Source organism: Arachis hypogaea, chromosome 14 (assembly GCF_003086295.3).
Source record: "Arachis hypogaea cultivar Tifrunner chromosome 14, arahy.Tifrunner.gnm2.J5K5, whole genome shotgun sequence".
In the NCBI taxonomy this organism is placed as follows: Eukaryota; Viridiplantae; Streptophyta; class Magnoliopsida; order Fabales; family Fabaceae; genus Arachis; species Arachis hypogaea.
The window spans coordinates 38,304,443-38,332,100 of record NC_092049.1 but is presented as its reverse complement, the minus strand read 5'-3'; the positions used below and the strand labels follow the sequence as shown (position 1 = coordinate 38,332,100).

The window sequence follows — 27,658 nt, the reverse complement described above, 5'->3', positions numbered from 1 at the left end:
TAAATACTAGAGATCCCAATTTTTAGATCAGAGAAAACAAAAAAGTTCATTTGAAAAAAAAAAAGCAAAAAATAGACTGTTCAGGGTAAAGCTAGCATACCACGAAATTAAAGCATAAAACAGGAATCAATCAACAAATTGGCATGAAAAACTAAGAAAAAAAGGTACCTGAAAATAGATTTGGAAGATCAAAGTCCCCCAAGAACACTAAATTTCATGGAGAGACTGTTGCACAAATCCCTCCCAACTATGAAGAACCATTGAATGCTCACCAATTTGTGAGGGATGCTGGATAGGAAAAGAGACGGAAGAACACCTCTTCAAACACTGCAAATTCGCAAAGCGATTCTGGTTTGCATCACTATCCAATTTAAGGTCTGGAACATGTAGAGAAATTGATTTAAAAGGATGGATTACAGAGATTCTGGGTGAGCTCCAAAAGAAAGAACATGGCTTTTTCTGTACCTTACTAAACCAACTCTGGCGAACAAGGATTTTGATGATTTTTGAAAAAAAAATGCTAACAATTGAGGAAGAAATAAAAAAAGCTTTGATATCCTTCGAAGAATTTTGGAACACCCAAGCTACTATGGAGGAGAAGAGGAAGAGCCAAAACCCACTAATTCCCCTTATGCTGAAGTGGGAGGAGTCACCAAACTCAACGCTAAGAGTTAATGTAGATGCAGCAATTGGTAATAGTAATAGTGGATGTATAGGGGATGTTATTAGAGATAACTTGTGCCAAGTTATGGCAACAAGTCTATAGTAGTGTAATTAAAATTTTAGAGGTTATTTTGGTGTAGGATTCCAATTTAAGAGATCATTTTAGGATTTAATAGACTCAACGAATATGATTAAGTCTAATTGTGTGAAACTCATTCTTTTTAGAATTTAGCTAACATGTTCCCTTAGTTAAGGGTACATGTTAAGTTTATAAATTAAAAAAAATATTATAAATATAAAAAATTAAAATTTTCAATACATTTATTTTACATTCATTAAAAAAAATATTTAAAATTTTTTACTAATAATAAACTTATCATATGTCTTTAAGACACATATTAGTCAAACCCTTCTTTTTATCTAAATACAAATATTATACAAAACAAAAAGTCTAAAAGCAATAGAAAATTAGCTTAATACAATTTAAAATTATTTTATTTTATATTTCTTAGTTATTACTTATCTTATTTTATATTTATTAATTATTATTAATTCTAAATATTTTTTATATTGACAAAGACCTAATTATAAAATTAAAAATAGTACAAGAATATAATTAAAAAAATTATAGGATCTAATTATAAATTTAGTAAAACTATAAAAATCAACAAACTAATTAAAATTATTCGATATAATAAATATATAATTCTAAAAGTTACATACATAAAATAAAAATATTAAATTAAAGAGTAAAGTAATAATTAGATCCTTGAAGATTTTAACTTCGCATTAATTAGTGCCTAAAGAAAAAAAAGTACCAATTTGGTCCTCCAAAATGGCAAACAGTGGACACATGATGTCCTTCTATCAATTAATCAATTAAAACTTAACGTTGATGCTTATACGTACTGTTAATTACTCTGACATGTCTATTTATGAAAGATAGTCATGTAGAAAACAATTTTTGGAATGAAATTTCACTTGTTTTGATAGAATTTATGATAAAAGGTATATGAAAACTCAAAAGATAATAAATGCTTCACTGTGTAAAACTACATTGTTTTCCTACTCATGTGACAATAACGAGACATGCACCACTGTAAATAACAGAATACATGGACAATTCAGTTTTGTTTTGCACTATTTATTGACAGAAAGTCATATATGTGGTCATACATGTCTACCGTTTACTATCTTGGAGAACTTAATTGGTTTTTTTTTTCAAGGACTAATTAGTCCAAAATTAATATTTTTAAAGATCTAATTGTCACTTTACTCTAAATTAAATAAAGTTACTTAAAATTATTGTTAGACTTTGTATAATTAAACAAGTTATAACTCTTTTCTATTTTATTTAGATAGTTCATTTTTGTTTTGTAGTTTGTACATAAGTACATTAAAAAAGGTCTGAAATCCCAAATTAGCCCTCAAGTAAATTATTTTAGTAATGGAAAAGTCTAGGGGACCAGCAATTTTATTGAATTTTGGTCAGTATGTAACCAGCAGAAAAAAGTGAGCTATTAGATGAAATCTCACAACAATCTCACACCATTAAATTATCATTGATGACTATTTGATGGTTACTAATCACAAATGTTACTGGTCCCTAATATTGCTCGTAAGTAATTAGTAGTAGCTAACCTGGGTTGTAGTTTCGTAGCGGATAAGCAGATATATCATATATGATGATCATCTGACCATTTTGTCCTCCTTCATTCCTTCTACCTTCCTAATTCCTAACCCTCCCGGAGAACAATTCCAGTAATCGAAGTTGAATCACCGAATTCCAATGGGAATCGTTGGGAACCTCACTGCAGATCAGCTCCAATCCTTCAATTCTCAAGGTACCCTAAACCCTAACCCCCTTTCTCTTCATAGTTCAAATCCCTAGTCTTCAAACTAAGCTTACACCAATCACCATGTTTTTGCGTAGGTTATATTGTGTTGGAATCCTTTGCCACTGATGACGACATTGATGCCATGGTTCGGAGGATGGACCAATTGGTCAATGACTTTGACCCTTCCTCCACCGCCTCTATTTTCTCCACCAAGAACCAGGTCTAAAGAAAACAAACTTACTTTCATTCTGTTTCTCCTTCTTTTTTGTGTGTTACTTTTTAACTGTAGTATTTACCTCACTCTTGATTGTTTTTATGGATTTCACAGCAAAAGTTGACTGATGATTACTTCTTTGAGAGCGCAGAGAAAATTTCCTTCTTCTTCGAAGGTATTCAAAAATCATTTACTTACACGGGTTTCTTCTAAGATTGTGGAAATGATAAATCCATTCATTTGTTTATTTTCATGAACTGTGTCACTGTAATTCATTCTATTAGATTATTTTCAAGTAGTGTGGATGTTGTTTTTTTATGATGTGACAATCCATGATTGGAAGCTTGTTTTTACAGTAAAAGTGCACTACAAATTAGAATGTCTATTGATAATTGCATGGTTTGGTGATTTCCTCTGTTTTGTGTATTGGCAGAGAAAGCATTTGGGGATGATGGAAAATTAAAGCAACCCAAGCAACTCTCCCTTAATAAAGTAGGCCATGGTGAGCCTTCAATACTCTTGCGCTCTCTGTATATATGTGTGTGTGCGTGCACACCCTCCGGTAGCACTCTTTTAATGATGCCCTTTAGGCTTGTATGTTGAATTAATTTGTTTAGGACAAATTTGTAGAAGGCCATGGTTTTCGTTAATGTGAAAAGACTAAGATTATTCAATTTGGGTTACCCTTTTTAGATGAGACCACATGCTGTTGTACACTGGTGAATGCAAGAAATCTGTCGGTAGCATTGCTAATTCCAAAAATGATTCTGTTCCCTGTGAATCTAACTATCCTCTTTTGGGGGGGTTGGGGCCTGTGGTGTTTGTTATGATTCTGTGCAGCGCTTCACGAGATTGAGCCGGCATTCAAGAAGTTTTCTTCTTCCAACAAAGTTTCTAGTTTGATGTACTCCTTAGGTTACAAGAGGCCAGTAATCATGCAGTCTATGTACATTTTTAAGGTACATTTTCATCTGTCTTTCTGAGGTTCAATTGCTGATCATATGGTTGAAACAACATTTTCTGGTTGTATATAAACATATAAATAAGGAATATTCTAGTGTTGACTATTTTGGTTTCTGGAATTTATGATTACCTGGCATATGAAATTTTAATTGGCAGCAACCAGGTATAGGGGGTGAAGTAGTGCCACACCAGGATAACTCGTTTCTTTATACCGAACCCCAAACATGCACAGGGCTGTGGCTGGCTCTGGAAGATGCAACGGTATTAAATGGTTGCCTGTGGGCAATACCTGGATCTCACAAGAGTAATACTTCCCTCTGTTTGGTATTTGTTCCCTAAACATACATCCATTGCATTGATTTATCAGATCTTGGTCTTTTCTTTGTTCTTTGGCTGCTGTAGAGGGGCTTGTCAGAAGGTTTTTACGGGATGAAGATGGTGTTAAATTTGATCGACCCTCACCATCTTATGATCAAAAGGATTTTGTTCCTATTGAAGTAAAAGCTGGTTCATTGGTTGTCATCCATGGTGATCTTATCCATCAAAGGTTTGTTAAAACGATTCTCTTTGGATGATGTATATCATGAAATATGGAAGGAGAATTGCTGTTGAAGAGGATATGATCCTTATAATTCATCCTTCTCTGCTTTTGTTTACGGATGACAGCTTTGAAAACCAGTCCCAAAAATCAAGGCATGCATACAGCCTGCATGTGGTGGACACTGATGGCTGCCAATGGGCACCGGAAAATTGGTAAGTGTATATCCTAAGAATAATTTTTATATAGCCTCTTTACTCATTCAGGAGCTTGAATGTCATTGAAAGGTTAATTTATTTGCTAATGGCAATGTTCATAAGGTATATATGCTTATTAATAATGCTTCTATAAAAAACATGATTAGGGTAAACCACCAAAAATACCCCCAAAAGATTTAAATGCCCAAAAACACTCTTGTAAGATCAAAACGGCAAAAACACCCTGCAGACTTGAAAACGTGGACAAAAATCAAATACTAGAAATATATTCTCAAAAAGGGTTTTAGCGATTGGATTTTGATGTTCTTTTGCAAGAATGACTAGATAAATGAGATCTTTCATCCTTAAAATTTGATGATCTATGCCAAGTTGATTCTTTTTGTGAATGGTCTAATTTAACAACAAAATGAAAAAAGGTGTCTAAATGTTGAATTTCGCTCTGGTTTCTTTCTGCATATATTTTCTAAGTAGTTACTCAAATGTTTCCACCAAAATTCGAATCAAATGCACAAGTCATTTGTCAAATACAAAAGTCATTTGCCACTTATAAAGAAATGGTTTTTTGGTTAGTTTTGTCACGTTTTTGAATCTATTAGGAGAATTTTGGTCGTTTTGAACTTTCTCATTGCACAAATCTTCCAAGGGTATTTTTGGTAGTTTCCCGCATGGTTATTAATAATGCACACTTCAATTGTGCCTTGAGTACTTAAATACTAACTGCATTCACTTCCTTCCTAAACACATTTGAGGTGTCTAGAATTCTTTGCCTGTCAATGTTGTTTACGTTGTTGCATTATTTTGTTATATTTGTGCTTGTATCATGATTTCTTATTCTTCCTTAATCCCAATGCCTAGGAGTCAAATTTATTTTATTATTTATTTATAAATTCTTTATCATAAAAGGATGTTGGTCTTGACTTCGATACAATTTGTTAGTCCACATGCATTCTCAACCTTCAGCCTCGTATGCTTGATTCATATCAGTTATCCTCTTCTTACAATGTAATCAAAAACTCTGAGCAATTTGGATCAGAAAACAAAAATTGTTGTTTTTGTTGCCATAGATAGTGGATTGCCTTGAGAGAATGCTAATCATATACTATGTTGAGTTCCTGTTGTTAAGTTATAGGAGCAGACTACTTAAGTTAGAAATATGCGTAACCTGCCTGATCCTGAAGTAAATTAAGAAATTTTTACTGACATTTACTAAATGACGTGACGAAGGAAACAAACCATATTTGTTTGTTTGACGAAACACATATAAACCCCTTACAAGTTTCAATGTGTAATCTTGTCCAATTACCACAAACTTAGAACCCTGTAGAAAAAGAAGTTATTTGTAATCAGGTGAGGTGAATTTTGTGAGTAAACTTATCGAATGAGGTCCACCAAAATCCTAGTCAAATAACCTATTGTCTGGAAGGGTAACTTAACCACAGTGAAACGTTTAACCATTTTGAGTTAGTACTTAGTACAGAATTGAAACTAGAGGTGTTTCTGGATTATAGCTTTTCTTTGTTTCTTTTGTTTGCCTTTAAGTGAATTGTGCTAAATAATTTTGCAATCTTTTTTCAGGATCAAACGGAAAGTGGAGCCAGAACCCCTTTATGTAAGCTGATCATTTGTAGAATAGTGTTGAAAAAAAAAAGAGGAAAAAAAAATCCTAAGGTTTCCTTGCTGTTGTCAAATCGGTGTAATAACGACAACACCATTGGGTTGCTATTGAGTAGATTCCTCGGTCTCTGGATAATCAGAATAAACTTTTATGCCTATCTGCTTGATAGATTGCATTCTAGAATTTAAATATGATGCACGGTAATGTGATAAATAGATTGCATTCCTCGTACTTCAAGTTTTTAAGTTAACCTATTTTTCTTTTTTTTAAAAAATCCATATGCATCTGTCCAAAATTTCCTATAGCAAGATTTTACCATCTTTAATTTAATTTTATATTTTTCAATAATAGGTTAACTTTTCCAGGTTGTGTTTTCCTTCTGTTTTTTGGTCTGAGCTTTTGTAGCTTCTAACTAAATCTATTGTATCCAGTTTTCTTCTTATTAGGACTTAGGTGAAATATCATTCCATGGTATTTTCCAAAATACACTTTAGTTATGACCCAAAAGGGAAACCCATATGATGTACGTTGGAAAAAAAACCTCCAAAATGCACCTCTTAAAAGATTAGGGGAGGGTTCTTGAACCACACTCTGTTACTGAAAGTGCTATCTATCTATGATACAAAATCCCTACTCTCACACACTGACTAAAAAAAAGAAAGATTAGGGGTGATTGTGGTTAAAAAATGTGAATTTGGAGGATTTTCTTTTTATTTGGGTCGAAATTATGCAAAATTAGGCGTTTAGAGGATGTCACATAGGCAAAGCCAAGGAATAAAGTCTAAATCATCATTTCACCTCTAAGACTATGTTGCAAATAAATTAGAGATCCATATGTCTAATCTTTGTGCAATTGTTATCAGCAACCTGACAAACTACTTTTTCTCTCTTTGGTCATGAACCAATATATCAATTTACCTACCAAAAACATCAGGGAGTAACTTTGGATTTTGGAATTTACAAGATGAGGCATTTTATCAATCAACACAAGAAAAACAACTCAATGAGGTCTCTTTTGGTAAATACTTTATTTAAGTGATTGGATATGCAATAGATAATAACTTCGGTTCCTGGAATACTTAAGCATAAACCTATCTTTACAATGCAACTTACAACCAATAAAACCAAACAACTAAAGATAGATTGCATTAGATTGTTGATGGCATTAATTCCTACCACGCATCAAATATCAGGTGAGCTTCTCTATCTGATCTTGATACTGAATTACTGATACATCATTAATAAAAGTGTTGACAGGCAACATGTTACATGTGGTTGGGGATTTATTTATCAATCTATGTAATTGGACATTGGACGATGTTGGAGTTGTAAGTTGTAACCAGTGGGGTTGCCATGGAGTGATTTTATTGTTAGATTAAGATTATTTACTGTTAGTTTGTCTAGAAAGGTTCATTAATTTTAGATCAACAAATATCATTCTAATTGAGTTGTCCCACCGAAATAATCTAAATATAATTAAGTGTAACAAAAATGAGAAGATCTTAATAAGAAAACATATTCAAGGTTTTTCTTCTTAATAATCTCTTTCTGAATATGTGCTAATTTAATAACAACAGCAGCAACAATATTATTATTATTGTTAACTATTAGGAAATATTTTTGGCGTAAAAAACTAGATTACATATGATACGATACGCTTGTAGTGTGTAGAGAGATAGGGACAGAGAGACAAGAGAGTGATAGTAGCATAGGAGACATGAATGAAATGCAACGCACAATAATGCATAGACATAGGTGTCTGTTATGTACGTATATATATCTCACATTAGAATACAAATTATTAAATAGTGTCGCCTTAGTGGCCACTTTATTTAATTTGCAACTTTGCATATTAGACTTTTGTTGCCTTGTAATGTATCTAAAAAATATTGCACAGTGTTATTGCTGTCTCTTTTCTTTTCTCTCTCACCAAAATTGTTTGCACCTTGCAGACAAGCAGTGATGACAATCCTGCAACTCCTAGTTTAGCATAATTGTAGTCGAACCCTTCTTTTTTTTCACTCTTCAATTATCACTGACTCTTTTACACTTGCATATGAAAACGACCACTTTATTATTATTTTTTTTCTTTGGTGATGTCTCAGTACTTTTTCCATGTCGTCAGAGGCGATGATCTTTCATTTCTGCTCTTGGTGGGTCAACGTCATCCACCGGAATTTTTTAATTTCTTTAGACTTTTCTGGCTTAACAAATATATATAATTGACTAATTGTACTATAGCATTATGAATAAACATTTGAAAAGTTATACATCAATAGAATATTATTTTATATGTACTTAATTTTAATATATTATTAGTATAAAATAGTCTTATACAAACATTTAATTATGTGACATTATATTAGTAAAAATAATTAATTTTTATATGAATAATTATTAAAAAAACAAATACAATTGAATAATATTACATCAAAATTAAACTCATTTTAAAACATTGAAACTTTTTTCTATTGCGGGTTTAAGAATTTTCTTTAATTTTGACCCATGATCTAAATTTTTATATTAACAAAAAATTAGATAAATATAACATCAATAGTTTAATTCTAAATGAAGATACTTTCGGTCAAAATTAATTTTATATTGTAATTTATAAATAGAATTATTTTAGTGGATAAATTATAAAATAAAAATAGATAGACAAGAAATTAGTTATCTAGGAGGTATGCTAGCCTGTGGTCCATGGCGGCGTTGGACGAGAATTGGCCTTTGGACATTGTCGTCCAATTTCAATCAACTTGCATGAAATATATTATATGTGGCCAAAGTACTAATGTCTAATAATTAAGGATCATGAAGCCATATTTATTTGTTGTTCCCTTGTTGGTGAAATTAGTAACGGTATATATGGTATGGTGCTAGTCGTAAGGTTTGGAGACAATAAAAGTCAACCATTTTTTATTTTAAAATGTTAGACTTGTATTGTTGTAATTAGTTACTACCCTAATGAACTAGCTCATCACTTTGTAGTTTGGAATAGATTTTTCTATTAGTACTATATATGTTTGGCCTATTCTTAAATCTAACCTAGCATAACTTGTGTAATGGTGGCTTGCCATTTAGAAATAAAGACACATATCAATGGATTTTTTTAAATAAATATTTTAAAATTTTTATTTATCAAAATATATAATTTATATGTAATTTACTTTTTATGTAATATTACTTATCTTGTTTATATATAATATTATTTATCTTTTTTTATAGTATAAACGAATTAATAATATACGTATTTCGTTTATTACAAGTGAGATAAGACACATGCATCGATGAATGTGTTGCAGATGCATATATATTGTATAATTACGTTTATCTCATTTATAGGGTAAACGAAATACGTATATTATTAATTTGTTTATACTATAAACGAGATAAATAATGTTGTTTAAAATTATAAATTTCTTACACATTATATATTTTAATAAATAAAAAATAAAAAATATTTATTTAAAAAAAAATCCCATATATCAACTAGCAATCAATGTATCTAATATAACTTTTTATATATGATAATGTTTTTGAGTGCATATAAGTCTAAAACTCCTAATATATCATAGATATAGATCCTTATTTAAAATTTAATTAGTATATTTTACCTTTTTAATTTCTCCTAATAATGGTCACATTTTAGTTTTATCATATTTAGTATAAATAACTCATTAATTCATTTATACTTATTATATTGTTTAACTATTTATTAAAAAAATATAAATCATGTCAAAAAAATAGACAACTAATAAGCGTTCCAAAAAAGAAGTTGCAATAGTTTTTTGAAAATTAATTTGTTATTAAAGATAAAAAAATAAAAATAAATAAAATACTCTAATTTTTAAATTTTAAATTTTAAATTTTAAACTCTAAATTCTAAATTTAAAATGTTGATATAAAATATAATAAATAAATAACTAAAATTTATTTAATTAACAAAAAATACAATACTCTTTAAAAAAAGTTTAAAAATGAAGAAAAGATATCATAATTAATAAATAATATTTTTATATTTTTCTATTAAATTTTGGATGTTTAACTAAATTTAATAATTAACAATTGTGTACAACTTAACTAAAAATATAGTTAATTTGAGAATGCAGAGTATATTCATATGTTGAGTTACATCAGAAACGATTTTAGTGGAGAGCCTTGTGGCAGAAGAAAATACAACAAGAACTGTTACATGACTTAACACTTCAACTAATTAGTTAGTGTAGTGCTTATGTGTATAGTGTTAGTTACAAAATTTATTAGTAACTTAGTTATCTGGTGTGACTTAGTTATCTGGTGTAAGAGAAAAAATCAGTTAGCAGTAGAGTAATTAATGACCGTATATAGTAACAATGCTCTTTTGCATAGTCAGTTTTTCCATTCTCATTTTTCAAGTAGAATGGAGATTGAGATGTGAATAAAACACACTCTACCTTTTTTAGGTTTTGTGAAGTCCCTCTTTCACCTTCTAGAATTTATCACTTTAATATAGTGAGGTGAGCGTGGATGAAAGGGTTGAAAAACTTTGAAAGAAACTTGAATGCAACTTCGATCTCGTCTCCTTGAAGATTCAATTAATCTGCATACAATTTCGATTTCTTTTTCTTGTAGCTTCAATTTCATCATCTTCTCCTTCTTCCTTTAATTTCTTCTTCAATTTCATCTTCTTCTCTATTTCTTCTCTTCCTTCTCCCTTAAACTCAAATAATAGAGACTGATGAGATCTACATTGTTCTACACGAAACCAGTTCAGATAAATAGTGATCCAATCAGTGAGTTCTAGGGCAAAAATTCTGAACTTACAGATCCTTTGATTCGGTTTAACTCAATTCTTGAAATTTTCTTTAACAAAATTAAATCCAGAGTGGGAAGTTGATGAAATGGCATCAGATAACAATCCACCATTCTCTTCTATAGACATCCAGGCTTTGCAAGTTTGGTTAACCAGATCAATCTTATGCAATTGAATGCAACAAGAACTCAATCAAATCCAAGTCCCTATTTTCTGCATCCTGGAGAAAATTCAGGTTCTTTGGTGCACGAATTTGACTCCGCAATATTCGCACAGATAGACCGGCAAGTGCACCGGGTCATCCAAGTAATACCTCAGGTGAGTGAGGGTCGATCCCACGAGGATTGTTGGTTTGAACAAGCTATGGCTACCTTGTAGATCTTAGTCAGGCGGATAGAAAATATGATAGTTGTCACAAAAAACGCATAAAACAGATAAATAAATAAAATGTTACTAGATAGATGTGAAATCAGAGATGAGAGAACCGTTGAGGCTTCGGAGATGCTTTTTCCTTCTGGATCAACTTTTCTCACCATCTATCCAACTTCTGATTAATTCATTCCATGGCGGCTGTAAATGATTAACGCCGGGTCAGCGGTCATTAATCTCCTCTGCTTCAGATTAAATGCCGGGTCAGCGGTCATCTGATCTGAACGGGATGAAGCTCTAGCAGTCCATTTCCTTGGTGATCCTACTCAAAGCACCACAGACAAGGTCGGATCTTCCGGATCAGAGAACGCTGCTCCTTAGATTCTAGCCTATACCACAAAGGCCCTAATCGCCCCGTACCTCGGCTGAACTGATGTCTCGAGAAGTCCCCAATGAAGTTGTGGATTAGCCGTCTAGGAGATGTATAATCAAGCTTGTGGTTCAATACTATCCCGTCAAGGACTCGCAAGAACCCATGTGAATAGGGATGGCGATCAAGTTACACTCCCAATTCATTAGGATGAAGAACGAAGATACATCTTAGAATGGAATCAAGCATAGATCAAAATAGAATAGTGATATTATTAATCCATAAGAATTAGCAGAGCTCCTAACCTTAACCTAGGAGGTTAGTGACTCATAGCTTACAAAAGGTAATGTTCGAATGTAAAAGTGGGGGAAGAAGATCCTAAACAAGGGTGATCTCCTCCTATATATACTAATCTGATAACTAAAGATTACAGAAATAAGATAAAGTAGTCCTGTAGTACAAAAATCCACTTTTGGGCACACTTGATGAGTGTTTGGGCTGAGCTTGAGTGAAGCCACGAGTTGGAGCTCCCTTTTAGGCTTCCAATGCTAGCTTTGGACTCCTGAATGGGCGTTGGACGCCAGCTGCTCCCTTTTGGGCGTTGGACACTAGGAATAGGGTTGGTGGCTGGCGTTGAACGCCAGTTTTGGGCCTTCATTTCCAAAGCAAAGTATAAACTATTATATCTGAAAAGCCCTGGATGTTAGCTTTTCATAGTTATTGAGAGCGCGCCATTTGGAATTCTGTAGCTCCAGAAATGCTCCTTCGAGTGCATGGAGGTTAGAATCTGACAGCATCTGCAGTTCTTTCTCTGTCTCTGAATCAGACTTTGCCAAAACTCCTCAATTTCAGCCAGAAAATACCTGAAATCATCATAAAACACAACAAATCAAAGTAGAATCCAAAAATATGAATTTTTCACTAAAACCTATAAAAATATAATAAAACTTAAACAAAACATAACAAAAACTATATGAAAATGATGCCAAAAAGGGGTATAAAATATTCGCTCATCATTCTTCTTTACTTTTGACTCTATTAGTAGGAAACAATTACCAAATTTGGGAGAGAGCTATATGGAGAGCACTTACATCAAAGAATAAACTAGGATTTGTACATGAATTGATGACTGCGCATTATGTTCTGTTTTTCTATGCTTTTTCATATAAAAATTTAATTAATCATGCATAATTATTGAGTGTTTGGGTGTTGAAGTCATAGATTACTTTCATCTCTTTGATTTGATATATTTTGCAGAAATTGATGGAAAAAATAAGTAAAAAGAACAAAACAAGCATGAAAGAAGAAAGGAGCTTAAAAGGTGAAGCAGAGAAGAGAAGAAGCAAGGATAAGGTAGCGTTGGTGGCAGCGTTAGCCACACTAACGCTAGCGACAACGCTAGGCCAAGGAGAATTGTGGCGTTAGTGGCAGCGTTAGCCACACTAACGCCAGGAACAACGCTGTCCAAGGGCAAGGTGTGGCGTTAGTGGCCACGTTAGTGCCACTAACGCCAGTGCTAACACTAGCACCTGGCAGCCTGACCGTGTCTTCTTCAAACAAGAATAACTTGAGCTACAATGCTCCAATTGAGATGATTCTAATGGCATTGAAAAGTAGGAATCTAGAGCTTTTCAAGAATATATGGCATTACATGGTGGACGCTTAATTTGAGGGAGAAAACTTGCCCCGAAAGTGCAAAGATGAATATAGTATCAACCTGTAGTAAGGCTAGCTGACCTCTTCACCTTCCATGGAGTATAACTCGAGATGTAGAGCTTCAAATAATGCACTTCCAAAGGCATTAGAAAGTCGAAATACAAAGTTTTCCAACAATATATAATAGTATGGAATGGACATTAAGTTTAAACTTCAAAACCTGGCATTATTAACACCGTTAACGCTGGCGTTAGTGGCAGCGTTAAGCACACTACGCCAGCAACAATGCTAGCGACCTTGTCCCATTCAGAGGAGCATAACTTGAGTTACAGAGGTCCAATTGAAGTGCTTTTAGTTGCGTTAGAAAGCGGACATTTAGAGCTTTCCAACGGTGTATGATAGTCTATAGTGGGCATGAAATTGGAGCACAAATAATAGGCATCTGTAAGCCCAAAAACACTAACTTAGGAGCAAGTCATAGCGTTAGTATGACTAATGCCAGCACCAACGCCAAGCTACTATGGACCTCAATTTGATGCACTTCTCGCACTCAAGTCCACTTCAAAGCTCAAGCAAGCAAGCCCACAATTGTCAACCAATCAAGGCCACAAGAATCATCTAGAATAGTTAATTTTTATTTGATTGTAATTTTTTTTTCAATTTCATTGTAATTTAGGAGAGCCTATATAAAGGCCTTAGGTTTTACATTCAAAGCATTCTGGATTGGAGGGAGAGTCCGGAATCACACACACACACACATCCCCTGACACACACCACTGGGAGGGGTCTTCGGACTCTCTCTTCTCCCTTCCACACTTTCTCTTCTCTTCCATTTCCTTTTTTAATTGTAGATATTTTTAGTTATGAATGACTAACTCTTTCCATTGAGAAAGAGAGCTCTATTGTTATTTGATGGATTAAATTGTTTTTATTCTTCTTCTTCTCTTCATCTCTCTTTGATTTACTAGAAAGATTTCGTTCTTCATTCAAGCATTCAATTGTCTTGGGAAAAAAATTGAATGTACTTGGGTTTTGTGATTGCCTTGGAAAAGGAATCATAGAACCATGCTTGAAATCTTTCTCACATTGGATTAGGTTTGGGGTTGATCAGATATAGTGACATGTAATTCTCCCAATACTTGGATCTATGAAAGTGTGTGGCATAGGGACCAAGCTTCATCTCTTCTCATGAGCAATTAGATTAATGAATTGGTAATTGTTCAAAGATTAGAGAGATTGAATTGCCAAAGAATTGGGATTCAATCACTCATTATTTTCAAGAGATCAATGAGTTGCATGATTGAAGATGAGATGGAAGCAATTGGTCCGGAGAATCCAATATCTCTCTATCCCAATGTTCATTTTATTTTTAGTTCTTACATTTACTTTATAGTCATTTTCTTTCTTGCACTTTACTTTCCCGTACTTTACTTTCTTGCTTTTTAATTTTCCAGTACTTTACTTTTCTTGCCATTTACTTTCTTGCACTTTATTGCTTTCTTTACTTTTATGTCATTTACTTTTCTTGTTGCTTATCACCCAATTATGCTTGTCTAACTAGAATAATCAATCAACTATTGCTTGCTTAATCCTTTAATCTCTGTGGGATTCAACCTCACTCTATTGTGAGTTTTTACTTGACGATTATTCGGTATACTTTCCGAAGGAAGATTGTAGTGATACAAAATTCCACGTATCATGAATCAATTAAAAAACCTGAAAGAGGAACTACGTTTTTTGAAGCATGGGAACGATCTAACACATATGTGGTTTCTTTGATTAATCAATCCTTAAGCATTGAGATTGCTAAGAGTGTAGTGTGGATAAATTCAGCTGAGAAGTTGTGGAAAGAATTAAGGCATAGGTACTGTCACGGAGACAAATATAGAATCGTAGAACTAAAGGAAGATCTATTTGCTATAAGACAAAGAGAGTTAACAATTACTGCTTACTATACAAAATTGAAAGAGATTTGGGAAGAATTAGATCATTTGGTGCCGGATCCCGATCTGTTCAAGATGTTCTGAAAACTGCACCTGTGAATTGAATATATTGAGCGGTTATAAGGAAAAATTAAGTGTTGTAAGACTCTTGTGTAGATTGAAGGATCAATATTCTACAGTACGTGGTGCACGAATCCCCACACTTTGTACAACTGAATCAGCAAGAGCACTGGATCGTCCAAGTAATACCTGAGCGAGTCAGGGTCGATCCTACGAGGATTGTGGTTTGAAGCAAGCTATGGTTATCTTGCAGATCTTAGACAGGCGGATAGAAGACTTATTGGATTAACAGTGATATAAACATAACATTACTCAGAAGTCGTGTAAACTATGATAAGAAGGTGGTTAAGGCTTGGAGATGCTTTGTCCTTCTGGATTAATTCTGGTATTACTTTCTTCTTCAATTGTGAATGATTTTTTCTATGGCAGGCTGCATGTGATTGACACTGGTTTAAGCAGCCGCCAATACTTCTCTAGATCTGAACCCCAGGGTTAGTGCGGATCTATTCTGATTGAGGGTGAAGCTCCTGCAGTTCATTCTCCTTGATGATCCTACTCAAAACGCCACAGACATGGTCGGATCTTCCGGATCAGAGGATGCTGCACCTTTGGGTTCTAGCCTTTACTACATAGACCCTAATCTCCCCATACTTCGGCTGAACTGGTGTCTCGAGAAGTCCCCAACGAAGTCGTGAATTAACCGTCTAAGAAATGTATAATCAAGCTGGTGGTTCATCATTATCTGATGAAAAACTCACTATGAACCCATGTAGAATGTGATAACCTTATGCCAGTTCAACGCATTCATATTGACGAAGAATAAAGATACATCTTAGAATAGAGAATCAAACACGAATTGAGAAAGAACAATAGTACTTTTATTAATCCATAAAACTCAGTAGGGCTCCTCCCCTCAACCTAGGAGGTTTAGAAACTCATACTGATAGAAAATACAACGTGAAAAATGAAGTATGGCTGATCTCCCCTTGAAGATCATGTAAAAGTCCCTTAAATACTAAACTAATGACTAAGGATTACATAAGAAAGAGTAAAATAGTCTTTTAGTGCTAAAAATCCACTTCCGGGACCCACTTGGTGAGTGTTTGGGCTGAGCTTTGATGAGATCCACATGCTAGGAGGCCTCTAGGGCATTGAACGCTGGCTAGGGGGTCCTCTTTGGGCGTTTGGAGGCTGGTCTCCTCCTTTGGGCGCTGGACACTTGGAATGGGGCAGGAGGCTGGCGTTGGACGCTAGTTTTGGGCCTTCTATTCTAAAGCGAAGTATGGACTATTATACATTGATGAAAAGCTCTGGAAGTCAGCTTTCCATAGTTGTTGAGAACGCTCCATTTGAACTTCTATAGCTCCAGAAAAGCTCTTTAGAGCGTAAGGAGGTCAGATCCGGATAGCATCTGCAGTGCTTTCTCTGTCTTTGAATCAGACTTTTGCTCCAACACCTCAATTTTAGCCAGAAAATACCTGAAATTGCACAAAAACACAAAAAATCAAATTAGAATAAAAAAATGTGAATTTTACACTAAAACCTGTGAAAACTTAATAAAAGTTAAACAAAACATGCTAAAAACTATAAGAAAATGATGCCAAAAAGCGTATAAAATATCCGCTCATCAGTACGATATCAAATTATGTTGATGAAACCATTACCCAAGGTAGATGCAGTTTTCTCTGATCTACTTCAGCAGGAAAGGCAGTTTAACATGAATGAAATGGTTGAAGGGAAGGCATTGATAACCAATGCAAGAACTGATGGTGGAATTGTTAGAGTAAGGAGTAGAGGCAAAGGAGGTAGGGGAGGCCATGGCAATTATCACAAGACTGGAAGAGGTTCAAAATAGTGCAGTTATTATGGAAAAATGGCCATCTAGTAGATACATGCTATAAAAAGCATGGATTCCCTCCTCATTTCAAGAATAGTGGTGCCTCTATCAATAATTTGGTTGCTGAAGAAAGTGATGATAACAACAATCAATCTCAAGAAGCATTCGGCAATTCTGAGCTTGGCTTTACTTCAGAGCAAAAGGAAGCATTGTTCGCTCTCTTGAATCAGCAAGATGCACAACCAAAGCAAGGCATAAATCAAATTATTGCCGCCACACTTTCGTCAAACCAAGGTATCTCTTACATAATGTCAATGTCCATTTTCAATCCAAAATTTTGGGTCATTGGCTCAGGTGCTACAAATCATGTTGCCTATTCAAAAATATTTTTTTAGTGTCTATATCAAATAAAACTTGTTCTTATTAATATGCCTGATGGTACCAGTACAATAACCCAATATGCAGAAACCATAGTATTCTCGGACTAGTTTAAATTGTTTCATGTGTTTTTCATTCCAACATTCAAATTTAATCTAATATATGTGTCTAAATTGACTACCGATTCAAAACTAAAACTTACATTTGATGAATTTGGTTGTGAAATTCAGGAAAAGATTACCATAAAGACAATTGGTGTAGCTGAACATAGATGAGGCTTGTATGCTTTTGAAAACCTCACACTTGTTCAAGCTGTATCTTCATCTGTTCTTCCATCTGCATTTGCACTGGCTATTCATCCTGGTCAATTTGTATCTTCATGTTCTTCCATCTTCATCTGCACTGGCTATTCAACATGCACAATTAGACAATTTTGAGCTCTGACACCTTAGATTAGGACACATACCCCATGATAGGATTGTTGTAATGAAAAAAGAATATAATGATTTGAATTTTTCTGCTTATAATAATCCTTGTGACTCATATCACTATGCAAAACAAAAAATATTACCATATGCAATTAGAGTTTCAAAAAGTGAAAATAAATTTGGCATTGTCCATATGGACATTTGGAGACCTATAAATATAGCTTCAATTTCTGGTTTCAAGTATTTTTTAACTGTGGTGACGATAAAAGTAGATTTACGTGGCTATATTTTATGAAATCAAAAAGAAAAGCTATTGATTTGGTAAAAAATTATGTTAAAATGGTTGAAACTCAGTTTGAAATGGTAATTAAAAAGGTTAGAACAGATAATGGAAATGAATTTAAGATGCCAAATTTCTATGCATCTAAGAGTATAATATATCAAACTACCTATGTTGAGACTCCTAAAAAAAATGGCATAGTAGAAAGGAAACATCAACACATTTTGGAAATTACAAGAGTATTGATGTTTCACTCAAATATGTCTAAAAGGTTCTGGAACTTTGCAGTAGGACATTCAGTGCATCTAATAAATAGAATTCCTAGTAATATACTGCAAAACTAGTCATCTTACTAAATTTTGAAACAAAAATTACCTGATATATCATACCTCAAGGTGTTTGGATATCTCGGATATGCATCAACATTAACAACACATAGAACAAAACTAGATTAAAGAGCTCTCAAGTGTTTATACTTAGTGGTCAAAGATGGAGTTAAAGGACACATTCTTTACAATTCAAAAGTAGAAACATTTCCATTTCTAGAATTGTTCAATTCTATGAAATTTTTTTTCCATTTATATTACAGGAATTTTCAAGCAATGATGAAAATAACAGACAAACACAAAGTGTCCCAAAATTGCATCATGCATCTTTATTTAAGGATCCATTTCTAGATCTGTATGAACCTTATTTTTTCTAGGGTTGGTTAATGGTGCACGAATTATGAATCACACTTTTCACAACTCGTACCACTGACCAGCAAGTGCACTGGGTCGTCCAAGTAATACCTCACGTGAGTAAGGGTCGAATCCCACGGAGATTGTTGGTTTGAAGCAATCTATGGTTATCTTGTAAATCTTAGTCAGGAATTCAATTATGTTTATCAGTTGAATTGCAAATAAACAATAGAGCATGGATTAAAGGTTACTTGTTATGCAGTAATGGAGAATATGTTGGAGTTTTGGAGATGCTTTGTCTTCTGAATCTCTGCTTTCCTCTATCTTCTTGTTCACGCACGCACGTTCTCCTATGGCAAGCTGTGTGTTGGTGGATCACCGTTATCAATGGCTACCTTCCATCCTTCCAGTGAAAACTACGCTCACGCGCTCTGTCACAGCACGGCTAATCACCGGTTGGTTCTCGATCCGGTTGGAATAGGATTTACTATCCTTTTGCGTCTGTCACTAACGCCCAGCCTTCAGGAGTTTGAAGCTCGTCACAGTCATTCAATCCTTGAATCCTACTCGGAATACCACAGACAAGGTTTAGACTTTCCGGATTCTCATGAATGCCGCCATCAATTCTAGCTTATACCACGAAGATTCTGATTAAGAGATCTAAGAGACACTCATTCAATCTGATATAGAACGGAGGTGGTTGTCAGGCACACGTTCATGGGTTGAGAATGGTGATGAGTGTCACAGATCATCACCTTCATCACAGTTAAGCGTGAATGAACATCTTAGATAGGAACAAGCGTGTTTGAATAGAAAACAGAAATACTTGCATTAATTCATCGAGACACAGTAGAGCTCCTCACCCCCAACAATGGAGTTTAGAGACTCATGCCATCAAAGAGTACAAAGTTCAGATCTAAAATGTCATGAGATACAAAATAAGTCTCTAAAAGTTGTTTAAATACTAAACTAATAGCCTAGGTTTACAACAAATGAGTAAACTATGATGGATGATGCAGAGATCCACTTCTGGGGCCCACTTGGTGTGTGCTGGGGCTGAGAATTAAGCAATCCACGTGCAGAGGCCATTTGTAGAGTTGAACGCCAGTTTTTGTGCCAGTTTGGGCGTTCAACTCCAGCTTTTGATCCTTTTCTGGCGCTGGACGCCAGAATTGGGCAGAGAACTGGCGTTGAACTCCAGTTTATGTCGTCTATCCTTGTGCAAAGTATGGACTATTATATATTGCTGGAAAGCCCTGGATATCTACTTTCCAACGCAATTAGAAGCATGCCATTTAGAGTTATGTAGCTCCAGAAAATCCACTTTGAGTGAAGGGAGGTCAGAATCCAACAGCATCAGCAGTCCTTTTTCAGCCTGAATCATATTTTTACTCAGCTCCTTCAATTTCAGCCAAAAAAATACCTGAAATTACAGAAAAACACACAACTCATAGTAAAGTCCCGAAATATGAATTTTTCCTAAAAACTAATGAAAATAGACTAAAAACTAACTAAAACATACTCAAAACTATATGAAATTAACCCCAAAAAGCGTATAAAATATCCGCTCATCACAACACCAAACTTAAACTGTTGCTTGTCCTCAAGCAACTAGACAAATAAAATAGAAGACTAATAGGTTGAGAAGCAATAATATCTCAGAGTTTTTGATTGAAGCTCAGATTCTAATTAGATGAGCGGGACTAGTAGCTTTTTGCTTCTGAATAGTTTTGGCATCTCACTTTATCCATTGAAGCTCAGAGTGATTGGCATCTATAGGAACTTAGAATTCAGATAGTGTTATTGATTCTCCTATTTCAGTGTGACGATTCTTGAACACAGCTATTTTATGAGTCTTGGCCGTGGCCCTAAGCACTTTGTTTTCCAGTATTACCACCGGATACATAAATGCCACAGACACATAATTGGGTGAACCTTTTCAGATTGTGGCTCAGCTTTGCTAAAGCCCCCAATTAGAGGTGTCCAGGGTTCTTAAGCACACTCTTCTTTTTCCCTTGGACCTTGACTTTAACCGCTCAGTCTCAAGTTTTCACTTGACACCTTCACGCCACAAGCACATGGTTAGGGACAGCTTGGTTTAGCCGCTTAGACCAGGATTTTAGTCCTTTAGGCCCTCCTATCCACTGATGTCAAAGCCTTGGGATCCTTTTTATTTGCCCTTTCCTTTTGGTTTTAAGAGCTTTTGGCTTTTTCTACTTGCTTTTTCTCTCTTCTCCTTTTTTTTTCTGCAAGCTTTGTTCTTTGCTGCTTTTTCTTGCTTCAAGAATCATTTTTATGATTTTTTAGATTATCAATAACATGTCTCATGTTCATCATTCTTTCAAGAGCCAACATATTTAACAGTCTTAAACAACAAATTCAAAAGACATATGCACTGTTCAAGCATTCATTCAGAAGACAGAAAGCATTGCCACCACATTTAACTAATTAGAATTTCTCTTATTAAAACTCGAAATTTTATTACCTCTTATTCAAAAGATCTACTACTTTATTCATGTTTGCTGATGATGAGAAAAAATAAACTATAGCTTAATTGGAGATAAAATCAAAATAGATACTAATTACTATTATATGACTCCTAAGGTAAACTTCTATAAGGACACTGTCACAGAGTTAAGGCAGAAATTGGAAATTAACAACCTTTATTCTGGGGGCACGGGGGTTCCTCTGATCCTTGGGGTGCTTGGTCCTACAAGAGAAGACTTTTGGCGCTTCAATTCCCTTAAGTCACGCCCTTGCTCCTCTTGTTCTTTAAACATATAGGTCAGCATTTGACTGTGTTCCTTCTGTTCTTTTATTATTTGCTCCATAGCTTCCCGTATCTTGGTAACAGACGTCTCAAGATACTCCCAGTATTCAGATTGAGGGATCTCTGGGAGGAATTCCTGTGCTCTCTTCTTGATGGGATCATCCTGTTCTTGTTGTTTTTCCATTGATGCTTTGGTGATTGGCTTCTCAATTGAGATATACTCAGTTATTCCCATCCTTACTCCAGCGTCCTTGCAGAGCAGGGAAATCACGCTTGGATAAGCCAACCTGGCCTCTTTAGAATTTTTGTTAGCAATTTTGTAGAGTTCAGCTGAAATCAAATGATGAACCTCCACTTCCTTTCCCATCATGATGCAATGGATCATTACTGCTCTTTTAACTATGACTTCAGAACGGTTGCTAGTAGGCAACAGAGAATGCCCAATGAAGTCTAGCCATCCTCTGGCGACTGGTTTGAGATCCTCTCTCTTGAGTTGATTTGGGACACCCTTTGTGTTGGTGGTCCACCTGGCTCCAGGGATACATATGTCCTCTAGAATCTTATCCAGGTCAATGTCTGCTCTCATCATCCTCCTGTTGAAGGAGTCTGGATCGTCCTTTAGCTGAGGTAGCTTTAAGATCTCTCTGATCTTGTCAGGGGTGGTATGAACAATCTTTCCTCTGACCATGGTCCGAAATTCATAGAAGGCAGTTTCAGATAGTTTTTGCTTGTCAGTCTGCCACATATTAGCATAGAACTCCTGGACCATGTTCCTTCCTACTTTCGTTTCAGGATTAGCTAGGACTTCCCAGTTCCTGATTCGAATTTGCTCCTGGATCTCCGGATATTCATCTTCTTTCAGATCGAATCTAACTTCCGGGATCACTACTCTCAGACCCATTATTTTAAGATAATGGTCTGAATGTTCTTTAGATAAGAACTTCCCTTGATTCCAAAGTGGTTTTGGAACGCTCTCTTTCTTGCCTCTTGGAGTGGGTTGTTTTCCTTTAGGAGCCATGATCTTAGTGATCTCGGATAAACACACCAAACTTAGAGGTTTGCTTGTCCTCAAGCAAAAGAAAAGAAAGGAGAGGGATAGAAGGAGAGCTAGGTGCAATTGTGGATGGAGGAGGAGGGAGGCCGAACCCAAATTTAAAGGGATGGGGGGTGAGTTTTCGAAAAATTGGAAAAGATAAGATAAAAAGATTGAGTTGAAAATGATAAGATAGAAGATATAGTTTAATTTTGAAGAGATATGATAGATTTTTGAAAAAGATAAATCTGAATTTTGAAAAAGATAATATGGAGATTTGAAAAAGATATGGATTAGTTGAAAAGATTTTAGAGTGAAAAAGATAGATTTGTTTTCAGAAAAGATTTGAAAAGAGTTGGATTGAATTTGGAAAGAGGGATTTTTTTGAAATTAAGGATTTTAGAAATCAGGGTTCTTAACATGTTCATGTAAAAATCATGCATTGAAACATAAAATTTGAAATTAGAATGGAAATACGTGTGGAAAAAATGAATTTGGCTCCTCCCTGCCTTCCTGGCGTTTGAACGCCCAAACACTGCCTGTTTTGGGCGTTCAGCGCCCAAATGCTGCTCTCCTGGGTGTTCAACGCCCAGCTGCTGCCATTACTGGCGTTCAACGCCCAGTGGGTGCCCCTTTCTGGCGTTGAACGCCCAGATTGCTACCATTACTGGCGTTCAACGCCCAAAATATACTTTTACTGGCGTTTTCTTGCCACTGAGCTCTTTTTCTCTGTTTTGTGTGCCGAGGTCTTCTGTAAATGATTATTTACCTTGTTGTCAATGAACTCTATATAAACAAATAAAAATAAAAATAGAAATAGGGCAAAATTCTTAGAGGATTGTTGCCCCATGGCTGGGTTGCCTCCCAGCAAGCGCTTCTTTATTGTCTTTAGCTGGACCTTGCTGAGCTTTTAATCTAGCTTCAGCCTTGAGCATTCTTGCTCAATGTTGCCTTCAAGATAATGCTTGATTCTCTATCCATTGACAATGAACTTCTTATCAGAATTAATATCCTGAAGCTCCACATAACCATATGGTGATACACTTGTAATCACGTATGGTCCCTTCCACCGGGATTTCAGTTTCCCAGGAAATAGCCTGAGTCTAGAGTTAAACAACAGAACCTTCTGTCCTGGTTCAAAGATTCTAGATGACAGCTTTCTGTCATGCCACTTTTTTTATTTTTCTTTATAAAGCTTGGCATTTTCGAAAGCTGTGAATCTGAATTCCTCTAGCTCATTTAGCTGGAGCAATCGTTTTTCTCCTGCTAGTTTGGCATCAAAGTTTAGGAATCTGGTTGCCCAGTAGGCCTTATGTTCCAGTTCCACGGGCAGGTGACATGCCTTACCATACACAAGTTGGTATGGAGAGGTACCTATAGGGGTCTTGAATGCTGTCCTGTAAGCCCACAGAGCATCATCCAAGCTCCGTGCCCAATCCTTTCTACTGGTATTTACTGTCCGTTCCAGGATTCTCTTTAATTCTCTATTAGAGACTTCAGCTTGCCCATTGGTTTGTGGATGATATGGAGTGGCCACCTTGTGGCGAATTCCATACCGAACCATGGCAGAGTAAAGCTGTTTATTGCAGAAGTGAGTGCCCCCATCACTGATTAGTACTCTAGGGACGCCAAATCTGCTAAAGATATGTTTCTGGAGGAACTTCAGCACTGTTTTAGTATCATTGTTGGGTGTGGCAATGGCCTCAACCCATTTTGATACATAATCAACTGCCACCAGAATATAAGTGTTTGAGTATGATGGTGGGAAAGGTCCCATGAAGTCAATTCCCCATACGTCAAACAACTCAATCTCCAAGATTCCTTGTTGAGGCATGGCATAACCATGAGGCAGATTGCCAGCTCTTTGGCAACTGTCACAGTTACGTACAAACTCTCGGGAATCTTTATAGAGTGTGGGCCAATAGAAGCCACATTGGAGGATCTTGGTGGCTGTTCGCTCACCTCCGAAATGGCCTCCATATTGAGATCCATGGCAATGCCACAGGATCCTCTGTGCTTCTTCTCTAGGCACACACCTACGGATAATTCCGTCTGCACATCTCTTAAAGAGATAAGGTTCATCCCACAAGTAGTACTTTGCATCAGTAATTAATTTCTTCTTTTGTATCCTATTGTACTCCTTGGGTATGAACCTTGCAGCTTTATAGTTTGCAATATCGGCAAACCATGGTGCTTCCTGAATGGGAAATAAATGCTCATCAGGAAACGTCTCAGAGATCTCAAGAAAGGGGAGGGACGTCCCTTCCACTGGCTCTATTCGGGACAGATGATCAGCCACTTGGTTCTCTGTCCCTTTTCTGTCTCTTATTTCTATATCAAACTCTTGCAGAAGCAATACCCATCTGATGAGCCTGGGTTTTGAATCCTGCTTTGTGAGTAGATATTTAAGAGCAGCATGATCAGTATACACAATCACTTTTGATCCTACTATGTATGATCTGAACTTGTCAATGGCGTAAACCACTGCAAGTAGTTCTTTTTCTGTGGTTGTGTAATTTTTCTGGGCATCATTTAGAACGCGACTGGCATAATAAATGACATGCAGAAGCTTGTCGTGCCTCTATCCCAATACTGCACCAATGGCATGATCACTGGCATCACACATTAGCTCAAATGGTAATGTCCAGTCTGGTGCAGAAATGACTGGTGCTGTGACCAGCTTAGCTTTCAGCGTTTCAAACGCCTGCAGGCACTCTGTGTCAAACACAAATGGCGTGTCAGCAGCTAGCAGATTGCTTAGAGGTTTTGCGATTTTTGAAAAATCTTTTATAAACCTCCTATAGAATCCTGCATGCCCCAGAAAGCTTATGATTGCCTTAACATTGGCAGGTGGTGGTAATTTTTCAATTACCTCTATTTTTGCTTGATCCACCTCTATTCCCTTGTTTGAGATTTTATGCCCAAGGACAATTCCTTCAGTCACCATGAAGTGACACTTTTTCCAGTTTAAAACTAGGTTGGTTTCTTGGCATCTTTTCAGAACAAGTTTCCGGTGATCAAGACAGGAGCTGAATGAGTCTCCATATACTGAGAAGTCATCCATGAAGACTTCTAGAAATTTTTCCACCATATCAGAGAAAATAGAGAGCATGCATCTCTGGAAGGTTGCAGGCGCATTACATAGCCCAAATGGCATCCTTCTGTAAGCAAACACTCCAGATGGACAGGTGAATGCTGTTTTCTCTTGATCCTGGGGATCTACTGCAATCTGGTTATAGCCTGAGTAGCCATCCAAAAAGCAGTAATAATCATGACCTGCTAGTCTTTCTAGCATCTGGTCTATGAATGGTAAAGAAAAATGATCCTTTCTGGTGGCTGTATTGAGCCTTCTATAGTCAATACACATGCGCCACCCTGTAACTGTTCTTGTAGGAACCAGTTCATTTTTTTCATTATGAATCACTGTCATGCCTCCCTTTTTTGGGACGACTTGAACAGGGCTCACCCAGGGGCTATCAGAAATAGGATAAATAATCCCAGCCTCCAGTAATTTGGTGACCTCTTTCTGCACCACTTCTTTCATGGCTGGATTTAGCCGCCTCTGTGGTTGAACCACTGGTTTGGCATTATCCTCCAATAAGATTTTGTGCATGCATCTAGCTGGGCTTATGCCCTTAAGGTCACCTATGGACCACCCAAGAGCTGTCTTGTGTGTCTTTAGCACTTGAATAAGTGCCTCCTCTTCCTGTGAATTTAAAGCAGAGCTTATGATCACTGGAAAAGTGTCACCTTCTCCCAGAAACGCATATTTCAAGGATGGTGGTAATGGCTTGAGCTCGGGTTTAGGAGGTTTTTCCTCTTCCAGAAGAAATTTCAGAGGCTCTTTCATGTCCTCTGAATCCTCTAAATCAGACTGAACATCTTTAAAGATGTTTTCCAACTCTGATTCAAGACTCTCAGCCATGTTGATCTCTTCTACCAAAGAATCAATAGGATCAACTTTCATGCAGTCTTTTGATGTGTCTGGATGCTGCATGGCTTTGACAGCGTTCAACTTGAATTCATCATCATTGACTCTCAGGGTTATTTCCCCCTGTTGGACGTCAATGAGGGATCGTCCAGTTGCTAGGAAGGGTCTTCCTAGAATGAGAGTAGCACTCTTGTGCTCCTCCATTTCTAGCACAACAAAGTCAGTGGGAAAGGCGAATGGCCCAACTCTGACAATCATGTCTTCAATCACGCCTGATGGGTATTTAGTGGAACCATCAGCAAGTTGGAGACATATCCGGGTTGGTTTAACTTCTTCAGTTAAGCCAAGCTTCCTGATAGTGGATGCAGGTATTAGGTTGATGCTTGTCCCAAGATCGCATAAAGCTGTCTTGGTGCAATTACCTTCTAATATGCATGGTATCAGAAAGCTCCCAAGGTCTTTAAGCTTTTCAGGAAAGCTCTTCAGAATGACTGCACTGCATTCTTCAGTGAGGAGAACTCTTTCTGTTTCTCTCCAATCCTTCTTATGACTCAAGATCTCTTTCATGAACTTGGCATAAGAAGGTATTTGCTCAAGTGCTTCTGCAAATGGAATCTTTATTTCAAGAGTCCTGAGATAATCTACAAAGCGAGCAAATTGCTTATCCTGCTCCTCTTTCCGGAGTTTTTGAGGATAAGGTATCTTGGCTTTATATTCTTCAACCTTAGTTGCTGCAGGTTTATTGCCTACAGAAGTGGTTGAAAAAGCCTTTTTAGAGGGGTTGTTATCAGCATTTGTGTGTGTCTGATCCCTCACTGGCAATTGAGTGCCAGAGTTAGAAGCTGGAGTGACGTGAGAAGCCAACTCCTTGTCTGTTCCTGGCGTTTGAACGCCAGAATTGTGCCCATTTTGGACGTTCAGCGCCAGATCCTGCCCATTTTGGGCGTTCAACGCCAGACCCTTACCCATTTCTGGCGTTGAACGCCAGTTTTGGCCATGGTCTGGGCGTTCAGCGCCAGCCTTCCACCAATTTTCTGGCGTTTTAGCGCCATAATTATTTTTCCCTGGGCTCTTACTGTCCT

The 27,658-nt window shown here is 36.1% G+C and overlaps 1 protein-coding gene across 1 annotated transcript; it reads left to right on the top strand.

Annotated features, from left to right (window-relative positions):
* The first annotated feature begins 2,264 nt into the window (after positions 1-2,264).
* Positions 2,265-6,206, top strand: LOC112741998 (phytanoyl-CoA dioxygenase). Its single transcript, XM_025791209.3, has 9 exons — positions 2,265-2,507; positions 2,597-2,721; positions 2,830-2,890; positions 3,149-3,217; positions 3,556-3,674; positions 3,835-3,982; positions 4,081-4,225; positions 4,345-4,431; positions 6,010-6,206. Exons 1-9 carry the CDS (start codon positions 2,453-2,455, stop codon positions 6,050-6,052), a joined length of 852 nt encoding a protein of 283 aa, XP_025646994.1. The 5' UTR covers positions 2,265-2,452; the 3' UTR covers positions 6,053-6,206.
* Positions 6,207-27,658: the final 21,452 nt, after the last annotated feature.